At 43.9% G+C, this 12,631-nt stretch overlaps 1 protein-coding gene across 1 annotated transcript in view; it reads right to left on the bottom strand.

The window, feature by feature from the left end:
* The window catches only part of LOC133351491 (oxysterol-binding protein-related protein 8-like), a 116,793-nt gene that overhangs the window by 55,393 nt on the left and 48,769 nt on the right, over positions 1 to 12,631 (bottom strand). The window contains exons 2-3 of the mRNA XM_061566747.1: positions 9,531 to 9,689; positions 2,164 to 2,228 (exon numbers count right to left, since the gene is read on the bottom strand). Of these exons, the coding sequence (XP_061422731.1) occupies positions 2,164 to 2,228; positions 9,531 to 9,666 (201 nt within the window). The 5' untranslated portion in view covers positions 9,667 to 9,689. The remainder of the gene's footprint in view (positions 1 to 2,163; positions 2,229 to 9,530; positions 9,690 to 12,631) is intronic.

Here is a 12,631-nt window from a genome sequence, read left to right as displayed (position 1 = left end):
TTGCAATTACATCAAGCAATTATATAAGCACTCAAAAAGTGAAACGCATAGTCTTGCACTAAGAATAAATAAATGCATAGACGGGCATAGCATTTGCACACATCACTAATGTATGTGCACGCTGCTATTTATGGAGCTGCAATTATCAATGTGCATGTCCTTTCCGGACGGACCCGGCGGATGGCGCAGCAGTTCGGCATCCCCCCGGTGGTAATCACATCAATGACATATTGTCCTTGCACCAGTGTCTATTGATGTACGTAATAGCGATTTTCCTCCACTGTCACAGACGGGCTTGTGTTAACCTCCGACACTATTAATTCTAAACAAAGATGTAAAATTAACCATGGGCCTAATTGCGGGGTTCTTCATGCTGCTGTCATTGGACCATGCGTATGCTATTTCCATTTGTGCATAACATATTTTGACCTCTTCTTGGTTCTTTCGGTAAAGTCACGTAGAAGGAAAATAATAAAATAATACAAATAAAACATAATAAAATAATTCTCACGACGTTTCGGCCACAACGCAAGCAGCCGTCTTCAGGTGGAGAACAGGTCTCTGCCTTCTCGACAGACCTGTTCTCCACCTGAAGACGGCTGCTTGCGTTGTGGCCGAAACGTTGTGAGAATTTTTTATTATGTTTTATTTTTACTATTTTCCTTCTACGTGACTTTATCGAAAGAACCAAGAAGATGAATCCCTGCAGTCACGAAAGCTTCAAATCGAAATATTTTTACCTTTTAATAATTTTTACGAAATTTGTAAAATGTATTTCTTACCTATCCCGTTACTGGTATAAGAGCCCTCTCAAGTGGGCATTTGGCCTACTCTTCCATGCTGGCAAGACATATTTAAAGAGGTGAGAGTACCCCGACTCTACCCTGTCACACGTAACCTGTCGATTGACTAACGGTGATGTACCCACAATGCAGCTGGTCAGATGTGGGTGGACGGGATTCAAGAAACTCGCATCATTGTTTCCACTTGCCGCCCCTAGAGATAAAATTGGACCGGCAACCTCTGGATGTTTGCAGCGGTGAGCATTGGCGACTCTAGTGCACTGATGAGTCCTCATGAGGAAGAAACTGGTCTCCAGTTGTCCCTCCCTCTATCTGTTTCACGACTACCCATCGGATCACATTTGCTCAAATTGATTTGATCGTGATCTGTTTGTAAGTACGTATGTTAAACTTCTTTCGCACCGTACTAAGCCAACCGCTCTAATCTTGTCTTAGATCAGAGATCTCTTGTCTAGTCTTGCATGCTAGCTCCGAGATCTAAGACAAGAGTGCCACACTGCAGTTATTTTGTATCTCTTGATGGTTTTTGCATAATGCACAAGGCTGAGTGCTTTTTTGTGCATGTGCCTATGCGTTATTGAAACTATTTACGTTTTCTAGCCTGCACTGAGTTGGTTGTTACGATAAAGTTGCTTGTCATTTACAAGATTTTATTAATTTCTGGATTGCAATTCCTCTGCGATAGCTAGTACAACAAGACAAATTGAAATTCGTCATTTTATCTTGCATCATGGAATTTCCGTCTTTGTGGCTGTTACATTCATTGTGTACATGATAGGCCCGTTAAGATACATACGTCATTTTGATTTGAACCATTTGTCCCACGAATGACACATGCGTTGACTCAATTGTGCCGTGTGAGAATCGAACTTTACAATTATACAGATCACACGCTCGCGTTCCACGGAGGCTAAATGGAGAAAACAAAAAAAAACACGTTCAACCCACATAGAGGAAAACGAGAACAAATACAAACATCGGTGCCAAAAAACGAAAAAAGAGAATATACATCCTTGAATCGTGAGGTCCCAATTCATGGCTATACAATCACATGGTGGTGCAGTGGGGGCCTGGAGGGCGCCGCGGATGGATGGATGGGTGGGGAGTGGGGTGGGTTGCCGATGGATCGTTACAGCGTAATGAACGAGGTCACTGTTGTTTTTGGCTGGAGAGACGAGAGAGAGAGAGAGTGTGGAACGTCCATCTATTTCCGTAGCCGTCACCGACCGCCAGCTCTGTGACCAGTTAGAAGTTTTCTCCATTAGGATCGCGAGGCACCCGGGGAGCCATCCGCTGAGTGTGCACAGGGCATCACGTGTGGTGAGTGATGCCGAGAGAGCTCCGGCCGCCTTTGTCTTACCTTACTTTTGGAGATGGTGAGTGGCGTGAGGTCTTTGGGTATCAACGTGCCCTTATCTTTATCCACTTCAGGAAGGTGACGTCAAGAAGAGAAGACAACATTGCACACATGAGCATGCGATATACGATGTGATTATTCTTCTTGGTTCTTTCGGTAAAGTCACGTGGAATGGAAATAATAAAATAATAAAAATAAAACATAATAAAATAATTTTATTATGTAATAAATAAAACATAATAAAATAATTTTATTATGTAATAAATAAAACATAATAAAATAATTGTATTGTTTTATTTTTATTATTTTATTATTTCCCTTCTACGTGACTTTACCGAAAGAACCAAGAAGATGAATCCCTGCAGTCACGAAAGCTTTAAATCGAGATATGATTATTCTGACTCTTGCCCACTCTACCTCTCTGGCCTGTAATGTGGCTTGACACGCCACCAATTCTATAATATTCCTTTTAAGGCCACCGTGTTACTGATGAATTCGATTTAATTTGTTTTTGTTATTTGTTCTTGTACACCACTGCCAATGCATTATCACACCAACATATGTATCCCATTACAAGTAAGAACATTATACTTATTGTCTTTTGTTAATCCACTGCTGGACGAAGGCCCCTCCTTACGCCTTGGCGTTGTTTGACCGTACGTCACCATGCTGGTTATTGTGAGTTGGTGAAGGTGGGGGACAGGAATTGTTCGTCAGTCACTCGCCGCTTGATGATTCAATCTCAGGTTACCGGTTCCACAGCGCAGCTGTGCTGACTACTACGCCAGTGCTCCGCCCAAAGGTTTGTAAATGTTGTGGATTTGCTCTCCAACACACAACCGGTGTGCTGTCCTAGTAACGAATTGGCATGTTCTGTTTATGTGACAAACCTTACAAATTGGCTGTGTCGGGTGGTGGTGGGTTTAACGGCACATTTAGATATTTATGCGATCTAACCCAACGAAACCCTACATTAAGGTAGAAAAGACATCTGCAGGGTGAATAGCATTGCGCGCTCCCAGTGTTGAAGGACGCCTCTTCCACGTGTAATGTCCCCCCCCCCCTTGTTTTTTAGCCCCCCTAACTCACTCACGTCCGCAGCAGCGGCAGCGGCAGCAGCAGCAGCAGCGGCAGCAGCAGCAGCAGCGGCACTTTCACGCGAGGAGAGAATTGAGTTGTAGATTGGCACGTGCTTTGTGCGTGTGTGACACGCGCAAGATGACCCTCTGACCCTTTAATCGGAGAACTGAAGTTGCAAAGCGGATTACGAGGACAGCGAAGGCGAGCGTGAGGGTTTTGGACAGGTGGCCTTTCGCTGTTGTGTATATATATACAATCTGCCTGATTTAATCCAGTAATGGACCAAGGCATCCCCCATGCCTCGTCATTCATGGAGGTTTCTCTTTTGACTATACTTCACCATTTTGGTCAGTGCAGGTTTGTTTGTGAGCTCTGGGCTGGTTCAGATATTACTCGCCACTGAAGTTGGCCATCGCCTGGAACACAACTCGGGGGTTGCCAGGTTCATAGCGCAGCATGCTAAACACTGTGCCACCACTCCAATCCTGGTGAATACGTGAACACAAAACACGGCAAATGCTCCGTCTGAGATATTGTGCTGTCCTGTGAAACGAAAATCCAGTTGCTTTCTCGGTACAGAATGTGAAATGTACCTCACGTTGGGATGTGCACTCATACTTCTTATTTGTTACTGGTCTCTGATCCATTTATCTGAACAGCATGTCTAACCTCGTGAAAACGAATTGGTGCACAAGTAAAATTCACAAAAAACAACTCCACTCGTCGTAATGCAATACCCAGAACTGTGTTTCTGCGGGGAAAAAGTTTTTTTGGACACTTACCAAATGGCTTTTTACAATGTGTGCATTATCAGATTAATTATAATCTACTTTAGTGTGCGCGGAGAGAGGCCACGCCAGTTCACGTGCTGCGCTGTGAGTTAAACCACCTGAGTTTCATTCCCATCCACGGCTAAGATCAGTGGCAAGGGATATCAGTCCAGTTCCTGCTCAACCCAGACTCTCCACCCGCCTCCCCCGACCCCACTGCGTTCGCTAACCCACACTGACCACTCCGGTGAAGTATGGTCGAAACCCCCCACTTAATTCACTCGGCATGGGAAGGCCTTCATTAATGAGTGAATTGAGAAGATTTTAATTGTGATTTATTTTCTATAATATACTGCACATTCCAGCTGTTACTGTTTCGTTTATCGTAAAGAAAATTACCATGGTGATTTTTTTGTACAGTAATGGGCTTGAACAAGACTATAGTTACGGTGAGAGTGAGCGCCCATTATGTCTCTGCATAATTGGATGAATAAGGAACTCCTTAAGCGAGATGCTTGTGAAAAAAACAACGAGGTAACAGATCTACCAAGCTTCGTCCACGAGGCAAGTCTGCCGTGTCACGCTACTTGGCTACCGTTGAGGCAGAAGCCTCGGTAATTGGGCATCGTGCTGGCGATGCAAAGCGACTTTGTGTTTCTAGGCAGCTAAAGGCCTTCTCCAGCAGAGAAGTTTCAGTTTTTTTTTTCACCACGTCATTGAGTTTGAGTTTTAGCCGAGTCACCGTTTAGTCACTGGATGAGTTGTTTTGAGAGGACGTAAAGAACGTGTGGTGCCTGAGGAGCAACAGGTGGCTTGAAGGGACACGGGGAGCTCTGGGAAACTGGGGGATATAAAATGGGGCTCATCAACTGATTTTTGGGTTAGGTGTCATGGAGTGTTTGTCACACAACAATCTGAGCTGGCCTGGTAATGCAATGCGGTTGGAAGCCACAAATGTGGATTGAGTTTCACTTGCAGCTCATTTGTCTGATAAATTGGCTATGTGCAGCAACCTTCCTCCCTTTAAAGGACAAATGAGGCCTAAATAAGAAACCATACATGTGTAGTGGTGTATTGACACGGACACTTTTGGCTTTTCTCCTGTGTCACTTTATTACTTCGCATCCCATGTGGATGGTCCTCACACTAACTCCCTCTCTCTATCCTCCGCTAGCCTGTCACTATCCTCCGCTAGCCTGTCACTCTATCCTCTGCTGCCTGTCACTCTGTACTCCGCTAGCCTGTCACTTACTACTCCACTAGCCTGTCGCTCTCCTCTCACACCTCCACCCTCGTCCTTGCCCCCAGCGGGGGATCAGCCAACACCGCTGGGCAGGACGAGGTGTGGAGGGCGAGGTCCCAGGCTTCTTCTCCCCGGCTCGTGTCCTCTTCGTTCCTTCAGCTCCAACCAACAACAACCCCGTGTGGCTCCGCGCACACCCTTATACCCCCCTCCTCATTAAGGGTCCTCAGTTACCCCCCATTAAGCTGGTGCCTCAGCGGCGCCTCCTGTACGTGCTCTCTCTCTCTTATCGCCTCCATCTCCCGCCTCTCCGGTGTCTACCCCGTGTTCCCACGCTCGCACCTGCCTGTCCCCAAATGCACCCGCTTCATTACTGCCTCTCCCCCTAATTGCTGGCGCCTCTCTGGCGGCTACTCCATGTCTTGACCCTTGCACCTGCTCGCCCTCAAATGCACCCGCTGTTTGCTAACCCCGCGCGTTACGCCACTACACACGTTTCTGACGCAGAAAATTGGCAGCAATTTATGATATAAGAAACCCCAGTCCGTGTAATTGAATGTATTAATAGAGATTATTATTTGGTGCTTTAAAAATAGACATATATATAGTGTAGAGTGGCGCGTCGTGCACCAGGCTGTACGTACTTGGAGCTCTTAAGTGTGATTCCCAGCCACGGCTAACCTCAGTGGCGAGTGATATATGAATTTGTCCTGGCCCCCCTCGCTTTCACTGACCCCACACTGTTCGTTGCATTGAAGTATGGTTAGACAACCCCTATGCCCGACATGGTTAGGGTCGGCCTTAACCCAGCAGCAGAATAACAAATGGGTGTACATTTCTTTATTATTCACACGGTGGACCCCCATTGCATTTCAATTGATGGGATTTGACATGGTCCCAAGTACCTGGGAAGTGGAAATTGGTTTTCCAAATATAATTTTCAATCAGAAAAAGGCATTGTTCTTTTCTCTAGAGGCACCTGGGACCCATTTGGCAAAAACGGGAGCAGATCCTTGCCCCAGCAAACATTATATATTTTGTACTTTGTTAATGCAAGGCATTATGCCTCGTTTTTTAACCAAATGCAATCGTGTTAAGAGGTTTTCAAATTCCGGATTGCATACTAGATGAGTCTTTTGTATGCATAAGCTTGAGTGTTTTTCAGGATTTAGGTCATTAATAATTCGAGTACAGCAGTTATTTTTGTAAATTAAATACGCATACAAATATGGTCATCCGTATTGTCAAATAAATAAATGCGGATAGAGAGCGCGCATTGCGTTACATGCATGCGTAGCATATATAATAATAATCATCATCAGCCATGGTTAGTCCACTGCTGGATGAAGGCCTCCCTAAGTGGCCACAATCCAATCCAATCCTCGCGATAAGAAATTCACCCAGCACCTCGCAGTGGATATCCTCTGTCGGGCGTGTTGCATTTCTTAGCTGCTACGCCGTCGATTTAAAGCTTTTGTGACTGCAGGGATTCATCTTCTTGGTTCTTTCGGTAAAGTCACGTAGAATGGAAATAATAAAATAATAAAAAGAAAACATAATAAAATAAAATTGTATTATATTCTTTTATTATGTAATATTTTTATTTTATTATTTCCATAAAATAATAAAATAATATACGTTGAATGGAAATAAAAAAATACCACATAATAAAATAACAAATGTTTTATTATATTATTTAACTATGCAATATCTTTATTTTTATTTTATTATTTCCATTCCACGTATATTATTTTATTATTTTATTGTGTTTTATTTTTATTATGTTATTATTTCCATTCTACGTGACTTTACCGAAAGAGCCAAGAAGATGCTACTCTGTCGTTATTCTTGATCATCGGCCATCATCACTCCGTCTTGCCCTAGCCCACTTTTAATTTGTGAAAACAGATTTGAGCTATGCGGTGTGTTCCCTAAGCCCACGTCTTCCTTTTTAAATCCTTTATATTAAGTTCGCTTGCGTGCTTGCTTGCTTGCTTACGACCGTGTAAATCTTTCGGTCGTTTTTTAACCCACTTCCCATGATCCAATCGAGTTGACATTTTCCACACAGACTCGTTGTGCGTGACAATTAATGTTCGTGAAAAAATTTTTCCAAAATTTTACACTTTATAGGACAAAAATATTATATTTAATTACCAATTGTTTAATACTGCAGACAATCATCTGACCCATAGGTGGCAGCCATCTCAAGCCAGAGGATGAGAGGACTCTAGCCGCCACTCATATAAAGGATTTAGAGTGAAAAACTTTGTTATTACGGGTTTACTTATTCTCTCTCTCTCGGTGTAATTCCGAACGTGCGTCTCTCCTTGCTCCATTCTTCCGAACCATGTCATCAAGTGGTAGGACGCGCTGATTAAAAACGTTATCCCTTTGTCACATTGGTACGCTACTTTTCAATTACATATTTGAAAGACTTTATATTTTATAACATTCAGATACACAGTACACTAATATTTGACAACATTACTAATTCCCGTTAAAATTGGTCAAACGTGGATATAATGGTTGTTCAGGACGCACATTTATTTTTTAAAGTGGACAAACGTTTTAACGATTTACTAAACGAATGTGTTGCTGCTGCGGTGTCTTTGGATAATGGGTCTGTGGAGACTGTTGGGGCGTACCATCCACAGAACTTTAATTGGCCACGAAGCTACAATTTTTATCAATTAACACGCCCTGACCCCCAGCCGATCTCAAACGACGAATTGAGAACATCGTACGGACAAAAGCGATTTGCACTTATATTGATGCTCCGTACATAGAAACATCGTAAGCGATAACATTGCAGGGTACTAATGAATCTATGATGGCAAGTATAGTCGCAATTAAAGGACTGTACGTAATTGACGGTTGAATGGCAGCTGTTGTCATCAGCCCAGAATGTGCTGCTGATAATCTTTCAAACGTCGGTTTAATTACGACGTCTGCACTTGGGATGTTTTCGCAAATATTGATCATGAACATTTTAACAGACGTAAATTCCACACAGTTGCGTGCACTGTTATTTATGTCTGTATGAAATTTCACGTGGCATTTTAGTATCATGTACAGCCCTTTTGGTCCATATATTAATGAACAAATATATATACACATGCTACATTTAAATATATTTTTTAAAGTCTATGCCAGCAAAAAAAAATTCAGTATATAGTTTTATTAGTAGCATTTGCACACACAGCATAGAATATAAAGCCATTTCTATGTTTTTATAGGGAACGACCTTGCATCCAAAGTCATTTTTCTAAAAACTGGGATAAATTTTATGCAAACTGAATGACATAAAAAAAAATACGTTTGGGGCAATCCTTAAGACCAATTTGTTCGGTTTTCAACAGAGTAGACAACTTCCACTAAAATTCCATCTAAATTGGATTATCTTTGTGAGAGTTATCGCATAACCTTGCTACAGAGAGGGCAGGCAGATAGAGACGGACAGAGCTAACGCATTAACGCTTTCAACATCAGCTGGACAGCATTAAAAACGCGCGGATGAGAGGCGCTTCAATTCACGCGTACGTTGAAAGGGAGCCTTTCCCCAAACCCGCACGGACCAGGGTGGTGAAGTATAACCCCGCAGCTCCTGCGGCGTAAGGGAGGTTCTCGTGCGACAGTGGATTCTCAAAAGGGGCCCTACGTGCACTGCAAATTTTGCAAATCAACTCCAATTCATAAGCATGCGCAACAATAATAAAGTCGAGTGTCTTCAAGGTCAAGCAAGAGTTGAGTGCCGCTGGTCTCCCTAGAGAGTCCTGAGTCGGTGATGAAGGTTCCACATTGCTATGCGCGCATGGCAGTCGCCTTCTCTCTCGAGACAACGACTGTTGTGATCGTACAAAGGACAGAGGTGCAGCCCTGCAATTGCTTGCTCACGCCGCTGCTCGCTGAAGGGCCTCCACTCGGGAAAGCTCTGCAGAGCCCCCCCCTCTCTAGAGGGTATTTGACCATACGCCTCTCAGCTGGCCAGATGTTTTGGAAAATGTGAAAGTACCCATGCCTCATCCCAATCACAGGTGACCTTCCATTCGACTAACTGTAGTGTGTGCGCATGCGAATGGTTGACAGAGGCAATGGGTGGATTGAGTCAACTTGCCCAGCGTGCTTTAAAACCGCTACGCCCGGTGCAGCGTCCAAACTGCACGGCGATAACGAACTGCCGCGATCGCTTCCCACGCGCAAGGCGATGGGAAGTTGTTGTTGTTGTTGCTGTTGCTTGTTTGTTTGTTTATGATGCAGGGGCGGGTGGCTCTCACCTGGGCAGGGCAACGTGATCTCATTGTAGCCGCCGAAAGACGCATTTCTCACGAGCTTGCGGGAGGCGTGCTTTGGCGGAGACACGATGCCGGCGTAGAGAGAGAACCGACGCCGCTGAGTGCCCTCTTCCTTCATGGCAGGAGCGTTGCTCCGCGTGTCTGCGTGCGCGCGTGCCGTGCGCGTGCCGTGCGCGTGCGTGACACACAGAGCCAAGAGGAGGGGAAATGAGGGAGTGCACGAGAATAAGGCGGCGGTGGGGGATGTGGGGATGGGGTTTTGGGAAGGAGGCGGGCGGGGGGCAGAGGCAAGTCGACACGAGGGAAGAAAATAACATTGAGCCTAGCACACAAGCCTTTGTCCCACACTTCAACGCACAGCGTCTTCTTCCGCAAGTTAACCCTTTCACCTGCGGAGTTGTTACATTTTCTGTTGCCTATCTATGTGTTTTTTTATCAATATTTACATTTCCGGTCATCTTCGCAGCGAATTTTTGCTGGGCCATCCAACAAAGACGGTCACCGCATCACGCGGCGCTTTCAGATGCGCTTCTGCGCCGTCTGGAACGCTCTTCCTTCCGATATTAGAAAGCCACCGGAGCTATGCACTTTTAAATCATCCAGATTGAAAACGAATTTCTGTAGAACTGTTTTTTGTGTTTATTTTGTTGTCCTTACCCCGCACCTCCGATTAGCAGGGTCGGCTATGTACTGTGTGAAAGAAGTTCAACATACATCTGTGTTTGGACAGTGGTCTTGCTTCCGCGATGGACCATTAAGCCAATATTTTTTGTCTATCTACTATACACATCACAGATATTATTTGGTTCTTTCGGTTAAGTCACGTCTAAAGATAAAATAATAAATTAAATTAAATAATAGCATACGACGTTTCGATTGCAACACAAGCAATCATCATCAGGTATAATGAAATAGCGACATAAAATCTAACCAGAAAACTATAGACAGACATATTAGCAGACAGATATCACCAAAATACATAGAGAGAGCAACACAGGTAACAGAGAGGGGTGATCATCTCTGTGGGGTTGCCTTTAATAGACAGAGGGGGGCGGAGGCAGAGAGAGGGAGGGGGTTAGAGAAAACATTTGCATATCAATGAGTGGACAACAAACATGGTGTTGCAAGTGCGATGACACGGCAAGCAAGCCTTAAAATCAGGAGGACAAACTAAAATTCAATAACCTAGTAAAATATCGAAATGTAATGTAATACAACACAGAGGGTCGGTCAACACACAATTAACGCATAGCCTGGTTGATTACGTATTTCAAAGATTGCTAAGTTAGAATTTAAGTGTGAACATTCCAAAGAGAGGACATAGGCAGATACATTTTTCAGTCTCATGATTGACTTGTTAGACAATACATACATAATTAACTTTGCAATTTATTATTTAAGTTACATGGATTGCTCTTGTTTTCTTCATACTACTTTGTTTTGATTCCATTAATAATAATCACCACCACCATTAACACGAGTTCCATTTGTAGCATTTTTGTAGTCGCAGTTGCTTTCGAGTGATCATCCTGCAGACAGATGCTTCCTCTGGAACTGGACAGTGCAGTGGTGCAGTGTGTGGATGGCAGTCGCAAGGTTTGCGAGATCAAAACCCCGGTCAGGGTTGTCGATCTCATCTCTTGCTCCACACCTGAGGTTGCCAAATCGAGGAGGTCGACGGCGATTTGTCCTCCTGAATAGATTTGTCAGAGGAATGTGGAATTTTACCTCCGCTGGTTTCGTGGTTGTCAAGCGGGATATGAACGCTGACACAATGACTCACGTGAGCGGGAGCCCAGGCAGAGGGCTGAGAGCGCACGTGCTTTAGAAGTGGCTCTCTGAGTGAGGCTCAGAAGTTGGATTCAATATCAAAGTCGCGTTATTCATTTTAATAGACCGATTTATTTCGTTGTTATGTTTAACCCTGATATTATATTCCTGTACTCTATAGTATTCTTGCACTCTTCGTTAATTACAATTGCTCAGCCCATCTGGGTCTTACTTTAAATGATGGCATCTGCTTAGACTTAGCTAGATGGTTATTTTAAATGCTTAGTTTGACCACACTGGCTGACCACACACTCCCATTTTTCAGTGCCGTTTTTTTTAGTTTGCAACCTGTAAACTGAAAAGACGACTGCTGCTGCCATCTTCCACTGCATACAAGACAAATGTGCTGGTCGAGAGTGCTTCACTGCCCAGACATTCCTCCTGTTACGCCATGAACCAGCGTCTTGGACACTGGGGGCCTCGGGCACCTCTTGAACGGAATCAACACGAGGTCGCGAATCGCCAAGATGGGAAATACAAAATTTATACAAATAAGCGCCCAGGTCGTCCATCGACATTTACGGAATGGTCTGAGTTTTTTTTGTTTTGTATGCATCAGCCGGACGAATGATTGTGTTTTTATTATTATGATGCGTCTCAAATAAATTGTAAATGTTCACAAAACGGCCTTCATCTATTTTGTTACTTTAATTAAAGAACCAAAGAGTATGGGTTCCTCCTTTCTTGGTAAAGTTTTGACGCAGTGCACCGTTGTGGCCCCTTAACAGCATCGATTTGTGAGACAAATAAAGCAATTTGATGCATGGAGGGACACACGTGAAACTGATTCTTTCATTTTGACTTGTTTTCAGAGAAAAAGGTCCACATTGCAGTTTCACAGCTCCAGAATTTCAATTGTTGCAGAATACAAGCATTCCTTGAAATACCCCTGGGAGTTATTACTTTATAACAGTGCCAAATGTAGCAAACTCACCGTCTGCCCGTCCAAGGATAGGTGTATTGCAGTAAATCTGAAACTTGCAAACGAAAAGTAGATCGCGACGTGATATTCATTGCATCAATGCGTGTGCAATTTGTAAGGGCGCGGTGACACAGACTTATTTTATTTTAAGGTTATAATCCCTTGTTCATCATGACGTCCTTTTTACTTTGATGTCTCAACAGCGTTACGGAGACCACGTGACGTGAGGGTTCTGCCTTTGTAGTGAGGGTTGTGAGTTGACGCCGAGGAGGGGGGAGGAGGCGTCTCAGCCCCCCATGTGGAGTGACGTCACCCGCTAATTATAATTAAT

Source organism: Lethenteron reissneri, chromosome 37, assembly GCF_015708825.2.
Source record: "Lethenteron reissneri isolate LAM-NWPU_2019-01 chromosome 37, ASM1570882v1, whole genome shotgun sequence".
Classification (NCBI taxonomy): Eukaryota; Metazoa; Chordata; class Hyperoartia; order Petromyzontiformes; family Petromyzontidae; genus Lethenteron; species Lethenteron reissneri.
This window is presented reverse-complemented; position numbering and strand designations above follow the sequence as displayed.